The sequence below is a fragment of the Sus scrofa genome, chromosome 2 (assembly GCF_054392235.1).
Source record: "Sus scrofa isolate SSC_HxYL_T2T_F1_AM1 chromosome 2, Sscrofa_HxYL_maternal_Yorkshire_Landrace_v2.0, whole genome shotgun sequence".
NCBI lineage: Eukaryota > Metazoa > Chordata > Mammalia > Artiodactyla > Suidae > Sus > Sus scrofa.
This window is the reverse complement of record NC_139384.1, coordinates 84,116,901-84,135,661: the sequence shown is the minus strand read 5'-3', so window position 1 is coordinate 84,135,661 and position 18,761 is coordinate 84,116,901. Positions and strand designations below refer to the sequence as shown.

Below are 18,761 nucleotides of genomic sequence, written 5' to 3'. Positions count from 1 at the left end.
GTCATAAAAACAAATTTTACCATAAGAACTAAAGTTCTCTTTCACTCCTCTTTCATCCTGGTCTTGTCTTTGCCTTCTGTTCTAGTTTATATTGGTGAACAGCCTCCACCCCAGACTGTCTCTTCTAAGCAGCAATTGTTTTATTATGCTTGTGGGTCACTCATTTGGACCAAGTGTGTTGGGGATGACTTGTGCCTGTTACATGATGTCTGGAGCCTGAGCAAGGAGGCTAGGACTGCCGACCAGGGCACCCACAAGTGACCTTTCCGTGTGGGTTGAGCTTCCTCACAATATAGTGGGGATCCAAGCAAGGATCCTGAGAAGCTTCCAAGAAGTGAATGTCTCAAGGGAGCCAGGTGGAAGCTGACAGGCTTTGATGACCTGGTCTTGGGGACCACCCAGCATCACTTCCCCTGTATGCTCTAGGTCCAGATAGTCACAAGCAGATCCAAATGGAGCAGGCAACGACTCTACATCTCCATGTCAAAGAATTTGTGGTCCTATTTTAAAACAGCTGTACTTGGAGTTCCCACTGTGCCACAGTGGCTTAAGGACCTGGTGTTGCCATATCTGTAGTGTAGGTCCCAGCTGCAGCTTGGATTCGATCCCTGGCCTGGAACTTCTACATGCTGTGGGTGTGGCCAACAAAACAAACAAACGAAACAGCCATACTTCATAGAGGTATGTTATCAGTTTAGACGTGTAGCTTTCCGATCTCCCTTTCCTACATATTTACAATCACCTATCTGTCTGCAAGAAAAGATCCATAATCTTTCTTTTATATTGTTAAAATAATAGAAAATTTACTGTTCTAATAACCTTTAAGTGTACAGATCAATGGCATGAAATATATTCACATCATTGTGCAACCATCACCACCATCCATCCCTATAACTCTTTATCTTGTAAATCTGAAATTCTGACCCTATCCAACACTAACTCCCCATTCTCCCGGCTTCCCAGCCTCTGGCAATCATGCTTATGCTGTAGGGTTTTTTAAATGTAAGGTTTCTAATTGGTTACTGCCAATAGTACAACCAGCCAATGACTTTTAAACAAATTATTATATTTTTTCATTTTGCAATAATTTTAGACCCACAGAGAAGTTGCAAAAATAGTACAGGTAGCTCCTGGTGTATCCTTCACCCAGCTTCTAATGTGAGCATCTTATATAACCGTAGTACCTTTATTGAAATCAGGAAATTAACACTGATACAATCCTAGTAGCTTACAGATCTTATTCAAATGTAAGAATTTTTTTTTTTTTTGGTCTTCGCTCCCATGGCATATGGAAGTTCCCAGGCTAGGAGTCGAATCGGACCTGTAGCCGCCGGCCTATGCCGCAGACACAGCAATGTGGGATCCGAGCCGCATCTGCAACATACACCATAGCTCACAGCAACGCCAGATCCTTAACCCACTGAACAAGACCAGGGATCGAACCCGCAACCTCATGGTTCCTAGTCGGATTCGTGAACCACTGAGCCACGATGGGAACTCCTCAAATGTAAGAATGTTTGCTTCTCCAGCTCTTTTCTGGTCCAGAATCCAATCCAGGATCCCATAGTACTTTTAGTCATCACATTTCCTAGATGTTCTCTGGTCTGTGATAGATTCTCATTCTTTGTCTTTCATAGTCTCAGTTATGCTAAAGGGGAACCAGTCAGTTATTTTTTAGAAAGTCCCTGAAGCTGAGTTTGTCTGAGGTTTGCTCATGATTAGACTGAGGTTGTGCATTTTGGGGCAAGACTATCACAGAAGTGGTGGTGTGTACTTCTTAGTATATCAGGAGGTACATTATGTTGATATGTCTCATCACTGGAGACCTTGACCCTGATCATTTGATTAAGGTCCTGTTGATCAGATTTCTCTATGGTAAATTTACCATTTTACCCTTTGTAAAATTATCTTGTGTGGAGATACTTTGAGACCATGCAAATACACTGTTTTTCATCATTAATTTTATTATTAGTATAATTTCCTTCCTTGCTTTCTTCTTTTCTGAAAAATGTATTTCATAACTAACTTATGCCAGGTAATACTTGTGCATACCTTAGTGATACAAAAAATGACTTAAAGAACCCTTTCCCTCAAACAAGTAATTGGAACCCAGAAAGAGAAGTCTAACTAACTCTGGCCTTTCAAAGGACAGAAAAAAAAATTGACTCTGCCTGACTTTGTGGGGAGAGAGAGAATAAGAGTCAGATTCAAGTGCCAAGTGTGGGAGGGTGGGGGACCTCTCTTTTATGTGCAAAATTACATTTCATCTGGACTGCGAGGATATGGCCACAAAGGTTTAAATATGAAAGTGTAAAGTGGTTGATAAGAAATTGGATCAGAGCTTTTCATGGCTGAAAATGTTTTCAGTTGTGCTGTACCTAAGAAATAGGCCAGTGACTTTTTATGATGGCTTTGTAACTGGTATTTTGTTGGACTTTCTTCTTACTTATAGCACAATTTAAGATGATTTTTTTTTCTTTGTCTTTTGTCTTTTCTAGGGCTACACCCACGGCATATGGAAGTTCCCAGGCTAGGGGTCTAATTGGAGCTGTTGCTGCCAACCTGCTGCATCACAGCCACAGCAATGCCAGATCTGAGCCGCTTCAGTGACCTACACCACAGCTCAGGGCAATGCCGGATCCTCAGCCCACTTGAGCAAGGCCAGGGATAGAACCCGCAACCCCATGGTTCCTAGTTGGATTCATTTCCTCTGTGCCGCGACTGGAACTCCTTAAGATGATTCTTTTGAGCTGTCTAGTAGACAGTCATATTTCTTGCAATAATGAAAGCTTTGTCTTTTTCCATACTTGTATTCTTGTTCTTATCTTATTTCTTGTTCTTACTGCATTGGCAGGGGTCCCGAGTATTACATAAAATGGTAATGGACATTCCTTGCCTTGTTTCTGAATTCAGTGGACATGTCTCTACTTCAGAGATTGGCTAACTATGGCCTGTGGGCCAAATGCATTTCACTCCCTGTTTTTGTAAATAAACTTTTTTGGAACACAGCCATACTCATTGGTTTTGTCTATGACTGCTTGTGTGCTGTGGCAGACCAGCCAAGTAGTTGTAACAGAGAGCTTCTGGCCTGAAAAACCTAAAATATTTTGCCAAATTTTGTTCTAAAGTTTTAGCATCATTGAGCTACTTTTTCAAATTATGGAGCCGTGGTTTATTTTTAAAAATCAAATGCTTTGCGATGATATTTCTCCCCTTTTCCATAGATTTATTATTTCCTTATTTTGAATATACAAAAGTGAATAATAGATATGATATCCTTAACACCTAAGTAATTTGCTGTGGCTGTGGTGTAGACCAGTAGCTGCAGCTCTGATTTGACCCCTAGCCTGGGAACTTCCATATACCACAGGTGTGGCCCTAAAAAGAAAAAAAAAAATTAAAACATACACATCAGGTTGAATTTACATGTATACCCTTTGTTGAATGTATTCCCCTTACTTCTGCCCAGAGGGCACAATTACCCTGTTTTTGTTTTTGTTTTTTTGTCTTTTTAGGGCTGTATCCATGGCATATGGAGGCTCCCAGGCTAGGGGTCAAATCGGAGCTGTAGCTGCTGGCCTATGCCAGAGCCACAGCAATGCCAGATCCTAGCTGTGTCTGTAACCTGCACCACAGCTCTCCAAAACAGCAGATCCACAACCCACTGAGTGAGGCCAGGGATTGAAACTGCGTCCTCATGGATACTAGTCAGATTCATTTCCACTGAGCCATGGCGGGAACTCCTGAATTTGTTTATAGATGAGTTTTTCTAAGAGTTTTATAGTTTCAGAGTTCCCATCATGGCGCAGTGGTTAATGAATCTGACTAGGAACCATGAGGTTGTGGGTTCGATCCCTGGCCTTGCTCAGTGGGTTAAGGATCCAGCATTGCCATGAGCTGTGGTGTAGGTTGCAGACGCAGCTCAGATCGTGCGTTGCTGTGGCTGTGGCATAGGCCGGTGGCTACAGCTCCAATTCGACCCCTAGCCTGGGAACTTCCATATGCCATGGGAGCAGCCCTAGAAATGGCAAAAAGACAAAAAAAAAAAAAAAGTTCCCAGGCCAGGATTGAACCTTAGGCACAGCAGCAACCAAGCTGCTGCAGTGACAATGCCGGATCCTTCATCCCCTGCCCCACAAGGGAACTCCTAAAATATCTCCTTTGAGAGTAGTTGGTTTCTCTGTCATCCCTACTGTTTATTTGCACCTTCTGTCTTCTTGCCAAAAGTTTTCCTCTTTTATGGGTGTTTCTAAAGATCCAGCTTTTTATAATGTTTTTGCTGCTGCTTTCATTTCTCATTTTATTAATTTCTGACTTTTACTTAATAATGTTTTCCCTTGACTTTCCTTGGGTTTATTTGTCCTTTTTGTGGACGCTTCTATTGAAAGCTTAATGGGTTTATTTTCAGTTATTTTCTTCATAAATCCATATAAAGCTATATATGTGCTTATTTCCTTTATACTCAGCAATCTCTCTCCCTCCATAAATGCAGTGATGACTTTAAATTTACTTCTGAGTACGTTTTGTGTTGCATCCCAAAGCTTTTCATTTGCAGTGGTCTTATCACTCAGTTCTAAATACTTTGTAATTTGTGTATCTTAAACTCATTTAACACTTCCTCCTCTGTGGATTTGAGGAGCTACATGTCGTCGCTGATTTGTAATTTTATTGCATTGTGCCTAGTGAGTGAAATCTGAATGTTGAGCTTTTCTTTATGATCTAATTCATGGTCCTTTTTTGGTGACAGGCTTTAAGTGTTTGGACAGAGTGTACATTCTTCATTTGTTACGTACAAAATCCTGTACATATGTATTTGCTCAAGTTCAGTATTACATTGTTCAGATCCTCCAGATCCTTATTGTCAGATTGGTCTTTCCATTCCTGAGTTTGCTTCAGCATCCAGCATCACTGTAGTTCTGCTCATTTCTCCTAGTAGCTATTTTATTTTGCTTTATTTTTATTTTATGGCTGCACCCAGGGCATGTGGAAGTTCCTGGGCCAGGGACTAAATATGAGCCACAGCTGTGACCCACGCTGCAGCTGTGGCAATGCCAGATCCCTTGACCCACTGCAACGCACCAGGGATCAATCTTGTACCTCTGCAGCCACCAGAGCTGCTGCAGTTGGATTCTTAACCCACTGCACCACAGCGGGAACTCTGGATACTTTAGCTTTAAACATTTTAAAATGATGTTGTTAGGGTCAAAATATACATTTAGGATATTTGCACTGTCTGGAATACTAGATTGCTTTGGCCCCTGACAGTTCCTTGGTGATGAGTGGGGGCTCTGCTCTAGGGCTCTGTCCCTCCCACCATGGGGCCAATGCTGACTGTGGGCAGGAGCTCAGATGCCTTGAATTCCCTTGTCACAGCAGGAACTGAGCAGATCTGGGCCGACGTCTAGGTTCCACTACTTACCACCTTTGTAATCTTGGGTGAGAGACCTGACCTATTTCAGCCTCAGTTTTCTCATTGGTCCACTGGTGTATTGTCAGAAGGCTTAAATGAGATTGCATGAGCATACAGTAAGTGCTCAATAAATGGGATTAGGTATTATGGAATCCTCTGGCAGGGCCAAGGCAACTGGAGATGCTTAGAGCCTTGATGGTCATGTCTATGGGTTGAGGCAATTCCTTAGGGCCCTCCTTTTCCAAGAAGCCTTCAGATAAACCCCTGTGTGCCACCACCTACTCTTAACTATAGACAGGAACATCTCAAGGGCTGAATCACAGAGCAGAGGATCACACATTCGATAACACTCCCTGAAGATCCTCTGTCTGGTTTTCAGTAAGGGGGGCAAGGTAGATCCTATCCAGACACCTCAGCCTCAATGGGCTTTTGCAAACAGAGAAGTGAAATTAAGAGATACCTTCTTAGAGGAGCTTTTAGTCCTGGGCTTTGAGGACTGAATAAGGAGTTCTGTAGGCAGAGTAGCCTATTAATAAAGTCTTGGGGAGTTCCTGTTGTGGCTCAGCAGTAATCAATCAGATTACTATCCATGAAGATGTGGGTTTGATCCCTGGCCTTACTCAGTGGTTTAAGGATCTGGCACTGCCATGAGCTGTGGTGTAGGTCACAGATGTGGCTCAGATCTGGCATGGCTATGGCTGTGGCGTAGGCCAGCCGCTACTGCTCCAATTTGACCCCTAGCCTGGGAACTTCCATATGCTGTGAGTATGTCCCCCCACCAAAAACAGACAAAAATTAGTCTTGGATAGAACCAGGCTTGGGTTAGAGTCTGGCTTTTCTGTCCCTTTTGTCACACCATTTGTTACAAACAAGATCCCTCTCCTTTACTTCTTGCATTCAGAACCTAGGAGCTATTATTTCTTCATCTTTCTCTCTTCACTGTCTGTTCTTTCCACCATCCCACAGGGGGAAAGTAAGGGATTTTTTTTCCCCATGCCAGCTCTACTATCCTTCCCTCTGTGGTCTCCTTCTGGCTTGTCTCCTCTGATAATCATCTTGCAGTTTTTGAAAAGTCTCAATCTGTAGTTGATGTAATTTTCCCCATTTCCCTGGATTTGGATGCTTTCTCTCTTTTCTTGTTGTACTTGCCTAAGACGTATCTACTTAGATGTTTCAAAGAAAGTTGTTTGTTAATGCAAAAGAACCACCTCAAAAAGGTCCAAGTCGAGTAATTTAAAGCTTGGTTCATGTCTTTTAAAAGTTGACTTATTCTCAGAATTTGTTTTCTTAGCAACATATTTGAGGCTATACATTTTCCTCTGGGTACCCCTTTGGCTGCATCCCACAAGTCTCATTCCATAATGTACTATTTATTCAGTTTTAAGAACTTCATAATTTCTATGTTGATTCCTTCTTTAACTCATGCCTCATTTAAAAATGTGTTTCAAAATTTCTCATTGTTGGCCTTTTTTATGGGAGGCTATTACAGAAACTACTCCTGGGGCCAAGATCAGGTTATCTTATCTAATATTCGTTTCTTAAAATTTATGAAGATCTCCACAGATGTTTTTTATAAATGCTAATTTTTATAAATGTTCTATACGTATTTGAAAATTTCAGGCATGGGGGATGTAGGATTTGATATATCTATTTGAGTAAGATTATTAATGGTGGTAATCTATTTATTTGCTTACTACTGGTCTGACAGCTTCTTTTTTTTTTTTTTGTCTTTTGTCTTTTTGTTGTTGTTGTTGTTGCTATTTCTTGGGCCGCTCCCGCGGCATATGGAGGTTCCCAGGCTAGGGGTCCAATCAGAGCTGTGGCCACCAGCCTACGCCAGAGCCACAGCAACGCGGGATCCGAGCCGCGTCTGCAACCTACACCACAGCTCACAGCAACGCCGGATCGCTAACCCACTGAGCAAGGGCAGGGACCGAACCCGCAACCTCATGGTTCCTAGTCGGATTCGTTAACCACTGCGCCACGACGGGAACTCCTGACAGCTTCTAAGTAGGATAATGTCACTCCTTCCTAGACTGTGCCCCTGCCCTAAGACCCTCTTCTCATTGCTGGAGCAGCTCTGTGAGGGTAGGGGGAGTCTCTCATCCCATCTCTGGGTCTTAAGCCAGAGGGGGTAGGGACCCAGGCAAGGGTGTAGATACAGAATGGTTCACCTTCCATCCCCCAGGGTCAGACTTTGCATTGGGGCCTGCCCCTCTCTGAGCCTCAGTTTCTTCATCTATAAATTGAGTTGATTCCTATCTTAAAGGGCTGGTCCATGGTAGAGGCTCGGTGGTGGTCACACTTATCAAGAGGAATAACTATTATCAATGAGGCACTCCCTGCAGGGCTAAAGCTTGGGTTCTGGGTTCCAATTCCATGTGGCCCCTTAGATGCTGTGTGATGTTGGATAAGCGATACAATCTCTCTTGTCCTCACCCCCACCACCAGGGACAAGAAATAAGATAGGGGCGTGACAAAGACTCCACCACTGGCCGGGGTCGGACAATCTTCCTTTAATACAAAGTTGATATATCTACATACACAGGGGTGGGAAAACCACCCGGCTGCTTCCGTTTGAATAAACAGTGTTGAAAGCAACGGCAGATTTGCTCTCATACAAAGAGAAAAACTCACTTGCTCAGGGGTTGGCGGGATCCCATCCTTCTGCTTTTGCCCCAAAACTGCCCCATGGTCCCAGTGGGGGAAAGGGTCCCTGATCCAGAGCAGCACATGGCCTCTCTCTCCCTGAAGTGGGAACCTCCTGTTTTGTTCAGTCTTTCTCCTCGGGGTGGGAGCCGGGGTGGGGGGTGGGGCTCGGGCTACGGGGGGCAGGGGGGATCACTGCCAGCTCCCCTGTGGCAGACCCTACCCCGTGGGCTCGAAACCCTACGCTGGTGGGCCCGAGTCCCTCCCCCCACTGCCCCTCCCCCCTCAGAATGGTCCTTGATATGTCTGAGAATTGAATTTAAAATAGAAATTAAAAAAAAGGAAGAAAAGAAATCAGGAGCAAAAAGGTCCTAGTCTTGAGCGAGGCACACCTTCAGATGGTAGGAAAAAGAAAAAAAAAAAAAGCAAGCCACAGGGGCAGCCTAAGCCCGAGCGTGCCTGTGAATACAGCCATCACACAAGAAGGTATGCTACAGTGAAAAAATAGACTGTCGGCGAACAGAATAGGAATAAGCCAAGTTTTTCTTTTTAAGTTTGTTGACTTTTTTTTTTTTTCCTGTTTGTTTCTTCTTTAAAAAAAAAATGGAAAAAAAAATACACTATTTAAAAAAAAGGAAATGTCACTGGATACAGTTACACCGAGTCTGAAAGAAAGCGGGATCCGGCCCCCTGCTCCCTGCTGCCCCAGCCCGCCCCAGGCTGCTGGGCGGGAAGGCTCCGAGAGGGAGGACAAGGGGTCAAGTTTACAGCCCCCGCCCTCCTCTGGTTCTGGGGAGAACCCCTGTTTGTTCACCGCCCCCCCCACCCCCCACCCCGGAATCTCTCGGTTTTGGAATCAGAAGGAAATGAGGAATGTGCCAAGTATCAAAGGCGGCGGCCCGTCCAGGGAGGTGGCTGGGGCCGCGTGGGGGGCTCGAGGGGCCGCAGCGTTCCTGGAGACCCGGCGGAAACTTGGCCGCCGCCTCCTGCCCTGGCTGCCTGGGTCCAGACCTCGGGGCCCACCCGGCACGGGAGGCGTTGGGGCCGGCGGAGTCCGGCCGGGCCGACTTGGCTCTAGGTTGCATAGTGGTCAAAGCTCCCGAGGTACTCCAGCGCCGCCTGGTAGCAGAACTGGTACTCATCCTGGGGATGGAGAGGGGCGGGGCTCTGTCAGTGCCTCTGCTGCCTGAAGCCTCCCTGGGCCTCCTCCGCCCAGAAGCCACGCCCCTCAGCGGTGCTCTCCCCGCCCCTATCTGCTTGGAGGTCCTACTCATTATTCAGGATTGGCCATCGCTGACGTTGGCCATCCCTGACGCCTGCAATGTTCCCCTGGGGCTATGAGGCTGCCACGCCAGCTTTGTCTCCCTCCCTGGAGTTGGGAGAGTTTGGAGGACTTTGTTAAAATACCCCAATGTGAATGTGATGGCAGCAAGTTCCTTCCGGCTCTGGGCCTCACTTCAGGATCTGTGGTCCGTGCCAGGGTCCTAGCTGAGCCTGAATTTGTTTTGACTCTGGGCCCGGGAGGGACCCATCTCTGCCCACTTCTCAGGTCTGGATTTCAGCTTTTTCTCAGCCCAAAGCCGCGGCGGGGGCTCGAGGGGCCTTCACCCCCAACAACCCAGAGAGTAGAGGGTGGCTGCGTCCGTCCCACAGAGCAGGAAGCAGTGTCTCAGGGCAGCAGAGGCACGAGTCGGGGCCACCGCCTCCTGTCCCGTCCTCACCTCCGTCTGCACCATGGCTGGCCTCTGGGTCCGCAGCATCTTCACGGTCTGGAAGATGTCCACCACGCCTTCGTACCGCATCCGCTCCAGCACGATGCTGAGCGTGATGAAGACACCCGTCCTGCCCACGCCGGCGCTGTTGAGGTGAGCATGGCAGTAAGAGGTGAGTGCTTGGGAGGAACCCCAATGGACTGCCTGATTCCTCGGGGATGAAAAGAGCCCAAACTGGAGGGCCCAAGGAACAGCTCACCTGCAGTGGACAGAGATGGGGCCATCCTGGCCGAACTGTTCCTTGGTCTTGTGTACTTGGCCAATGAAGTCAATGAAGCCCTCCCCTGACTTTGGCACGCCCTGTTCCGGCCAGTCCGTGAACTGGAACTGCCGGACAGTCCGGGACTGGCCGTCCTAGAAGGGAGAGAGTGCCCAGTCTTGCTCTGGAGGTCAGTGGCAGTCATGGTGGTTTCCCACCCCCACCAACCTCTAGTCCCAGCCTCCATCGCCAACACCACTCCCTGTTCTTTCCTACCCTCAGCCCCCTTTTCCACCATCCCCTGATGACTCCTTACCCTTCACCATCTAAGGGCACTGTCTTTCACTGAGATGCTCCAAGTTCATCTTTACCATCCAAGGATGCCAAGAGCACCCTCTCACTATCCTCTAACTTGGCCGTCCAGAGACACCATCTTATGTGGCCAATGTCCACCCCCCACCACCCAGCTGCTCTTCTCTCCACCTCTCCAATCCCATCCACCACAATCAAAGTGACGGCCAAGACCACTGTTGTTTGCCATCCTCCACTCCTTCCCCATCCCAGAATGCACCCAGCATCTGTCCTTCTTGGTCCCAATCTCCAGCTCTGTAATCCTGTCATCCTTCACTCCGCATCACCTCAGAGTACAGCATTACCCCACGCCATCCCCTTCCGTCCTTCACCATCCAACAGTGCCATCTTCCATTCCACTGACTAGTCATCATCTTTGATCATCCACCAGCACCATCATCTTCTATCCTTCTCTGCCCAAGGGCACCATCTTCTACCAGCCACCACTGGAAACTCATCATCTTCTACCAGTGCTACTCAACACTATTACCTTCTATCTTTCACCATCTGCTTCTGGGAACTCATGAGCCTTGACCATCCAATGATGGCACCTACCCCCGACTTTCTCCATCTCTATCACTCAACCATCCTTCTCTCCAGTCCTATGTTCCCACTACCCAACATCCAACATCATTGCTTTCTGCCATTTTCCACTTATCATGATCCCGTGGTGTACCACTTTCCACAATTTGTCCCTAGTAATTCGTCCCTCTTCACCATCTAAGGGCCATCTTCCACTGACATTTTCCACCCTCCTTCACTCATCGTCTACCCTTCCCCAGTCACACTCTCTACAGCAAAATGGTGCCATCCAGTGATGCCATCTTATCCTGATGGTCTCCATCCCCCACCACCTAACACCTCCTTTCTCCAATCCCACCTTCCTCTGCCCTGTACCATCAACAGCACTATCTACCACTGACCACTGAATGTGCATCATTCTTTTCTGTTCCAAGTCATCTCCCACTGATCTTCTCCATCTGCCACTGGCCAAACATTTGCCCTCGCCAATCTCATCTTCCACTATCCAGTGCTGATAACACATCACCCTTTACCAACCTATAGTATCATGTTTTACTGGCATTCTCTGTCCTGTTTTCCACACATTCTAATCTCTAATCTCATCTTCCTCCCATCCAACACCATCCTTGTTTACCACACTCTTCTACCTCCAACAGTAACATCTTCTGCTGATTCTGCAATCCCACGTTCCAACAATCCAATGACACCATCTCGCACTACCCACGCACAATGATCAATGATGCTGTTTGTCTATTGGGCTTCACCATCCACTGGCAACATCTTGACTGATATCCCCCCCACATGCCATTATCCCACCCATGAGTTCTCCGATCCCCTCTCCCACCGCTAACTTTAATCCTCTCTCACCCAACAAGGGCACCTTCTATAGTCTTTATCAGTCCCCACTGAGTACCCTCCCTTCTCTCATCACCCAACACTACCTTCCTCCGTTGTGTCTTTACCAGCCAACACCGTCCACTCTCCATTTCCTTCTCTCTCTACATGATGGTGCCAATTCCTACCATCTGACCCCCACCGTGCACCACTCTTTTTTCCATATCTACAGCTCCAGTTTCCCCCACCTGGCACCATCAGTCCATCAAACCTCCCCCACCATGCTTTTGGCCTTCTAGTACTATCCTCTGTGGGTTGCTAATTCCAGGGGAACACAACTCCCTCCCTTTTACATGATTGCCCTGTGTGCCATGTTCCTTAGTGAGTAGCGTTACACACATTCCAATGGGGTCAGTACATAGACATGGCCCTCCCTGCTACCCACTTGGTGGTGGGAGTGATGGTACAATTGGCCAACTAACTCCTCTTCCACCCAGCCACCAATGCTTATTCCAGCTCCTGGGCCTTTGCTTCTATCCCCAGCTAGGGAAGCCCTCTCCAGATCACTAGGGGAACACTGAGCAACCTACAGGGTCCAGCCTGGGTTCTGATCCTTCCCAGCAATCCATCCCCCAAGCTTACCCGGGCGTCTGTGACCTTGAACTCCCGCAGGATGTACTGAGGCATGTTATATTCTGCCATGGGATCTACCACGAAGTACTGGTAGCGGGCGGAGCGCTCGGCTGGCCAGTACTGGTGACATTTTTCCTGTTGGGGGAGATGGCCACTGTGGTCAGCCTGGCCCCTGGCCTGGCCTCCGCCCCACCCTCCATGGTGCCCCGCTCACCCGGCCCATCTCTCGCAGCTTGGTCAGCATCACCACAATGGTTGAGTTGTTCTCCCAGAGCATGCGCCAAAAGTCCTCTGTGGTTTCTGCCAGCGGCCCCTGCGTGGCGATGTAGGCCTTCTGCTGCCTGCAGGGCGGGGTGTGTGAGTCCAGGACCGCAGGGAGGCTCAGGGACTGTCTCCTTCCCTGTCTTGTTCAACCCTCCAAATGTTCCCATTTTGTACATGGAGAAACCATCAGCCTCAGAATACACGCCAGCTCCTCGAGGAGGCTGCAGGACCGTCCACTGACCTCTCTTGCCTTCCTCCTCCACCAAGTGCCATTAAACGCAGTTCTGTTGTTTGTAAGGACAGCACCCTCTTCCTGGAACACCCTCCCATGGCGAGGATTTCTCAACCTCAGCACGCCTGTCATTTGGGGCTGGAGCGTTCATTGATGGCACACTATTCTGGGCACTATGGGGCACTGAGCAGCCTAGCCTCCCCGGCCACGACCCACCAGATGCCAGCAGAAGTCTTCCTCCCTCCCTCCCATTTTAACAATCAAAAATGACCCAAGGCACTGCCAAATTTCCCCCGGGTGGCAGAACTGCCCACGTTGAGGACCTCTGATGGAGAAGGACAGATGGAACCACATTATGGACAGCAGCCATCTGTTAAATACACATCTAAAGATTCCCACCACCTCAGCTATAACTGTACCGGGCTGGCAATGTCTGTCTAGCTCTCTCTCATGAAACACTGGAGGCCCCCTGAAGGCAAGGCTGGGACCTCTGTGGAGGCCCAGCATTGCCCAGCAAAGACCGGGGCCCCACAGTGGCCAGGGGAAGGCCATCGGCTACAGGGTACCTGTAGCCATCGATGAAGCTGGCGTTAATGTAGTCAGAGCCCTCCACGCCCCGGATGGGCTGCAGACAGACCCGTGTGCTCTCGTAGGGCATGATGTTGACCAGGCGGTTCTTGAACTTGTTACAAGGCAGATTGGCACTGATGAAGCGGGATGTGTGGGCTTTGGAGTTGGCCAGCCGCTGTGGGGACCAAGAGATGGGGCGCCGCCATCAGGACAGTCTCCAGCTGGGGACCTGCTCTCCCCAGGGATGGGGAGGGCTGTGTGTTTACAGCCAGAACCTGGACAGTGGAACGGCAGGCAGGGAAACACCAATCCCCACCCTCTGGTCTCCTGCTCTGTTCCTCCCCCATCCTGCCCACATCATCCTCTGCCCAACTCCCACCTTGAACTCGAGCTCCATGCCGGTGACATGCTCGCCAGGCTCCACCTGGGTCAACTTCTGGATGTAGGCGTAGAGGCTACGGGCAGGCACCTCCGTGTTGCCGCAGCCCACGGCCTCCAGCAGGGCCTCGTGGATGAAGCTGTACTGGTCCTCCGTCTGCACCATGTAGTTGCGCTGGGACCGCATGAGCGTCACGTGGCCGTACACGTCCACCGTCTTCTCTGGCTTGATCCGCTCCAGCATGGCGTCGATGACGATGAAGCAGCCCGTGCGGCCCACGCCGGCACTGCGGAGACAGGCAGGACCATCAGGGGTGCCCCGGGGTGCAGAGGGGAGCCAGGAGTGGAGGATGGGGGACAGGGGTACCTGCAGTGGACCACAATGGGGCCCGCGTCCGGCGGGTTGCAGGTCTTGACTCTCCGCAGGAAGGCCAGGAACGGTGTCGGGTACTCAGGCACCCCATGGTCCGGCCACGCTGTGAACTGGAACTGGCGGACCTCACGCTTCTCGCTGGAGCCATTCTGGGGGCCACAGGGACACCGCCTATCATCGCGGCCCACCACTCATGGGCTGGGGTCTGAGTTGACACCTCCTGACCACGTCCCCGAGCACCTGACTTGGGGCCAGGCTGCCCCTGGGCACGGGTGTGTCTCCATGTGGGAGTTTCACCAGCGTCTCACGTTCAATGCGACCAACACTATGCCCCCACATTCTCCCAATCCTCCTCCCTGCCTTCGGGCTCTGGCCAAAATTTAGGGGTGACCCTTGACTCCCCTCCCCTGCCTTCCCACATCCAAGACATCCGTCAGCACCATCAGCTCTGCCTTCAACGTCCATCCTAAGCCCGCCCATTTCTCGCTCGCCCCCTCCATAGCGACCACTCTGGTCTGGCCCCTTCATCACCCATCCAGACCGGAGCAGTCCCCCCCACCCCAGTGGCAGGGCTCCAGCCCTCCCCCACCACAGTCTATTCCCCCAGGGGCAAGCAGAGGGTGCTAGTGAGCACCGGAGTCAGCAGTCCCTGTCCCCCTGCACCCCTACCAACCAGCCCTCCCTGAATGAAAAGCCCAAGTCTCTCCTGAAGGCCCCAAAGTCCTGCACAACCTACCCCTGGCCTCTCTCTGCCCTCACTCAGCTCCAGCCACACAGGACTTCTCACTGTTCCTAAAACATCCCAGGTACAGTCCAGCCCTGGGCCTTTGTACGGGCTGTGCCCTCTGCCTAGAATGCTGTTCCCTCGGATCGGCTCATACCTCCCTTCCCCACCAACTCCAGGCCCTTCGCTATGCACTTTATTCTCCCCTGCTTTACTTTTACGTGTAAGATGTCTTGTCATTTTACATGTTTATTGTTTCTGTTCTGTCCGCTAGACTGTAAGACCCACAAGAGCCAGATATTTTATCTTTCTTGGTTCCTGCTGTGTCCTGGTGCCCAGGTCAGGGGCTGATACAGGGTGTGCTCAATGTGTGAATGAACTGAAAATTCTCACTCCCTCTTGTCCATCTACTCAGTTTTCTGGCACCTGGGCCAGGTGTATCCCTAATGTTGAGAGGACCTGGCTGACTGCCAGGGGAACACTGTGGTGCCGAAAACATCTCCCTTCACCATCATGACAATAAAAAGTGTCCCCAGACATTGAAAAGCGTCCCCTGGATGCCAAAATGCCCCAACTGAGAACCACTGATGTAGAAGAACACATGGAAACATGTTATGGACAGCAGCCATTGGTTAAATGCAAATCTAAAGATTCTCTCTGCCCTGTCCCAAATGCCCACTGTGTGCATATCTGAGACTGGAGGCCCCTTGAGTGCATGGCTGAGACCCTGCCAGACCCTGTCATAAACCTAGGCTGGGTGAAGCCAGAGGACAAGGAAGAGCTGGGAGTGATTGACAGCAAGGGGACAACAGGTTCATGGCTAAGTTGGAGTCTGCTGACTTGTCTTCCTGCTACGGCTGGAGACAAAAGCGATTCCCCTGAGTCTCAGTGTCCCTGTCCATGAGAACATGGTCCGCCTTGGTCAACACATTTGGTTTTTCCTTTGTCCCGTGGGGAGCTCCCTGGGCCCTACCTTGTGCAAGGAGAATGTCCGCACACAGAATGTGGCCAGCTCGATGGTGTCCAGCAGCGTGACCTGGATGAAGCCATAGGTCTCCGTGCCCCTGTTGGGCCAATACTGATCACATTTGATCTGTACCAGGTAAGAGAACAGAGATGAGTGTAGGCTGGGGCTGGCTAAGGGCTTGGGGGCCACAGGGTCCAGGCCTCACCCGTGATTTCTCCTCTAGCCGTGTCATCATAACGATGGTAGCGGAGCGCTGCTCCCACACCATACGCCAGAAGTCACCAAAGGTCTCAGGCAGTGGCCCCTGCGTGGCGATGTATGCATTCTGCCGCCGGTAGCCATCCACATAGTTGGCGTTGATATAATCGCTGCCCACGATGCCTATGACCAAGGCAAGCCAGAGGTCAGTGGGGGCCCTCTGTCCTTTTAGGCTGGCTGCTCCTGGCCCACCACTACCTGGAAACCCTCCTGGATTGCCCCAACATCTCTCCAAGGAAATCAGGGGCATATCCTTCACAGTTCCTCAATCTCAGCATTACTGCCATTTGGGGCCAGATCATGGTGGGGGCTGTCCCGGGCTCCTCAGGTAATTGAGCAGCACCTCTGGCCTCTGCTCTCTAGATGTCACTAACACTCCCTCTTCCAGGCTGTGACAACAAAAGTATCCCCAGATGTTGCCAGATGTCCTGAGTGGTCAAGTGTTCCCTGACTGAGAACCATGGATACAGAGGAATCATTGGAAGTGTGTAATGGATAGCAGCCATCCGTTAAATACTAAAACTTCCCCAGTGGCTTCTGGCTATTGGTGGACCAGGCCTGTGACCAGAATCAGGCCTCAGTTTCCCCACCAGTCCCCCAGAGGGTCCACTCTGGCCTTGCCCCGTGGCCAAGAGGAAGGGTGAGTTGGAACCTGGGGCCCCCATGTGCTATACCTTCAATAGGCTGGAGGATGACGCGAGAGTGGTCGTAGGCGATAACGTTGGCATAGCGGTTCTTGGGCTTGTTCACTTCCAGGTTGGAGTGCTCCCATGTGAACTGCTGGCCCGGGTCGATGGACTGAGGGGAAGGGGAGGCGGGAGGTGTCAGGGTGGGCATCTGTGGGCCCCGGGAGGGTGGGAGGCAGGGGCCCGCTCACCTCATACTCCTGGGAGAGCTTGAGGCTGTCGTTGGCTTTGAGGCGTTCCGTGTGCTCTGCCATGTCTGCGATGGGGATGGGTGGGTGGCTGAGCATGCCTGCGGGGAGAGCAGACCCGCCGGCCAGGTGGTCACTTGGGAGGCCAGCCCATGGGCCGGGGAGAGGGCAGGGGGTGCTCTACAGTGTCAGTCTGCGATGAACGAGCTGCAGTTAGAGGGAGTGGCGGGGAAGGGGAAGGTTCAGGGTGGGCACCCGTAGGGGCCCAGGACCACAGGCCTGCAGGGCTGGGGGAGGGGCATTGAGGCTGAAGCTCCTGGCTGAGCCCTGGCTCCCGGTGACCACCCTCCTCCGTCCCCCCCAACCAGCTGAGGGTGCAAGGGCTGGGGAAGGGTCGCCCTGCAGGATTCCAAGCTCCTAGTGCCTCGTGGCAAGAAGCAGGCAAGTGACACAGAAATGAAGAAGCAGATGCAGCTGGCTGGACTTTCAAAAATATTGCCCTGGGGAGGCGGGTAGGGCAGGAGGCCAACACCCCTTTCTGGCCCCCGCGGATCAGAGGGACTGAACCAGTCCTCTGCCGGGTGGAGCTGAGGGCCTGGGGAAGGAGACATGGGGTACATGTGTGTTGGATGGTGGAGCCCCCATCTGTCTGTGCACCTGCCCCTGACCTCTCAGGGTTCATGTTCTCATCTGGTGCATGAAATGGTGACTTCTCTTATCTTTGGAGGCCCCAGGGGGGTGGCTAGAGGTACTGAGATGGGGGACTTTGCTCTTTCTCCCCAATATCTGAGGCTGCCAGACCCCTCTCCTCTCCTGGAGCCTGGTGGCCACACATGTGCTCCCACATTCACTCTGCAGCTACTGAGATGGAGAGCTATGCGCCAGCATCCACGTACCAACGTGAAAGCAAAGGATTTGCTAAGCCGACTGGTAAAGAGCTGATGTTCTGGGTCCCTGCATGCTCCTCACCACCCGTGGTGCTCCCCCAGAGCCCACCTCTAAGGGACATGAGGCTAGTGTCCATTTGACGGATGGGTCCCCCTGCCAGTCACACGGGTTGGCTGTTCTCATGTATGTACTCTCTTGCCTCTATCCCGCCCCCAATCCCTCCCTGCTCCACACACGCACGCAGTCACAACCCATGATCTAAGGGCCCAGTGGACCAGACTCCCACCCGCCTTGAGAAGCCAGCGCAGGACAGGTGGGCAGAGAGAGGAGGCGGGATGGAGAAACCAAGGATGAAAACAAACAGGGGCGAAAGAAAGCCAAGAACAGAGAGACACAGGAACTAACTTTCAAAGTGAAACCCCGGCTCCCTGAGGGGGCTGCTGAGGCCTGAATCTGCAGAAACAGCAAACAATAAATAAATGAAAACCCGTGGGGAGCCCACCTCCCCCCAACCCCTTGCTGGGTGCACGCACAGCAGCTGGTGGACTGACGCAGAGGGCAGGGACATTTCAACAGTGAGGGACACGCAGCCGCCTGGGCCCCAACCAGAGAACCTATGGCAGTTGCTGTGCATCCCTCTGACTGGACACCAGCCAGTCCTGGTTTTTGGCTGTGACTCTGGAAAGATCCCAGAGCTTTAGGTTCCTCTATAAACATGTCCCCTGAAACCAACCTGGCCTTGGGTCCCCTACTGGGGTCTGCAGAGGGGATTTTGGAAGGAGATGCAGGATGATGAAGGTGAAACTTGGGGGCAAGGGAAGGACATGTGGTCCCATGCCAGGAGCTTCAAGAAGGACAGCAGC

The 18,761-nt window shown here is 50.8% G+C and overlaps 1 protein-coding gene across 11 annotated transcripts in view; it reads right to left on the bottom strand.

Annotated features, from left to right (window-relative positions):
- Window positions 1-7,906: 7,906 nt before the first annotated feature.
- The window catches only part of PTPRS (protein tyrosine phosphatase receptor type S), a 105,691-nt gene continuing 94,836 nt past the window's right edge, over window positions 7,907-18,761 (bottom strand). For 6 of the 11 annotated variants that reach the window (XM_085013212.1, XM_085013217.1, XM_085013211.1 and 3 more), the window contains 12 exons: window positions 17,014-17,111; window positions 16,811-16,934; window positions 16,084-16,259; window positions 15,885-16,004; window positions 14,182-14,336; window positions 13,816-14,101; window positions 13,433-13,611; window positions 12,585-12,711; window positions 12,380-12,505; window positions 10,031-10,185; window positions 9,781-9,916; window positions 7,907-9,202 (listed from right to left, as the gene is read on the bottom strand). In XM_085013212.1, coding sequence (XP_084869338.1) covers window positions 9,134-9,202; window positions 9,781-9,916; window positions 10,031-10,185; window positions 12,380-12,505; window positions 12,585-12,711; window positions 13,433-13,611; window positions 13,816-14,101; window positions 14,182-14,336; window positions 15,885-16,004; window positions 16,084-16,259; window positions 16,811-16,934; window positions 17,014-17,111 — 1,751 coding nt within the window. In that variant the 3' untranslated portion in view covers window positions 7,907-9,133. Of the gene's footprint in view, window positions 9,203-9,780; window positions 9,917-10,030; window positions 10,186-12,379; window positions 12,506-12,584; window positions 12,712-13,432; window positions 13,612-13,815; window positions 14,102-14,181; window positions 14,337-15,884; window positions 16,005-16,083; window positions 16,260-16,810; window positions 16,935-17,013; window positions 17,112-18,303; window positions 18,352-18,761 lie in introns of all 11 variants that reach the window. The other 5 variants (XM_085013207.1, XM_085013209.1, XM_085013214.1 and 2 more) reach the window with 1 other exon arrangement.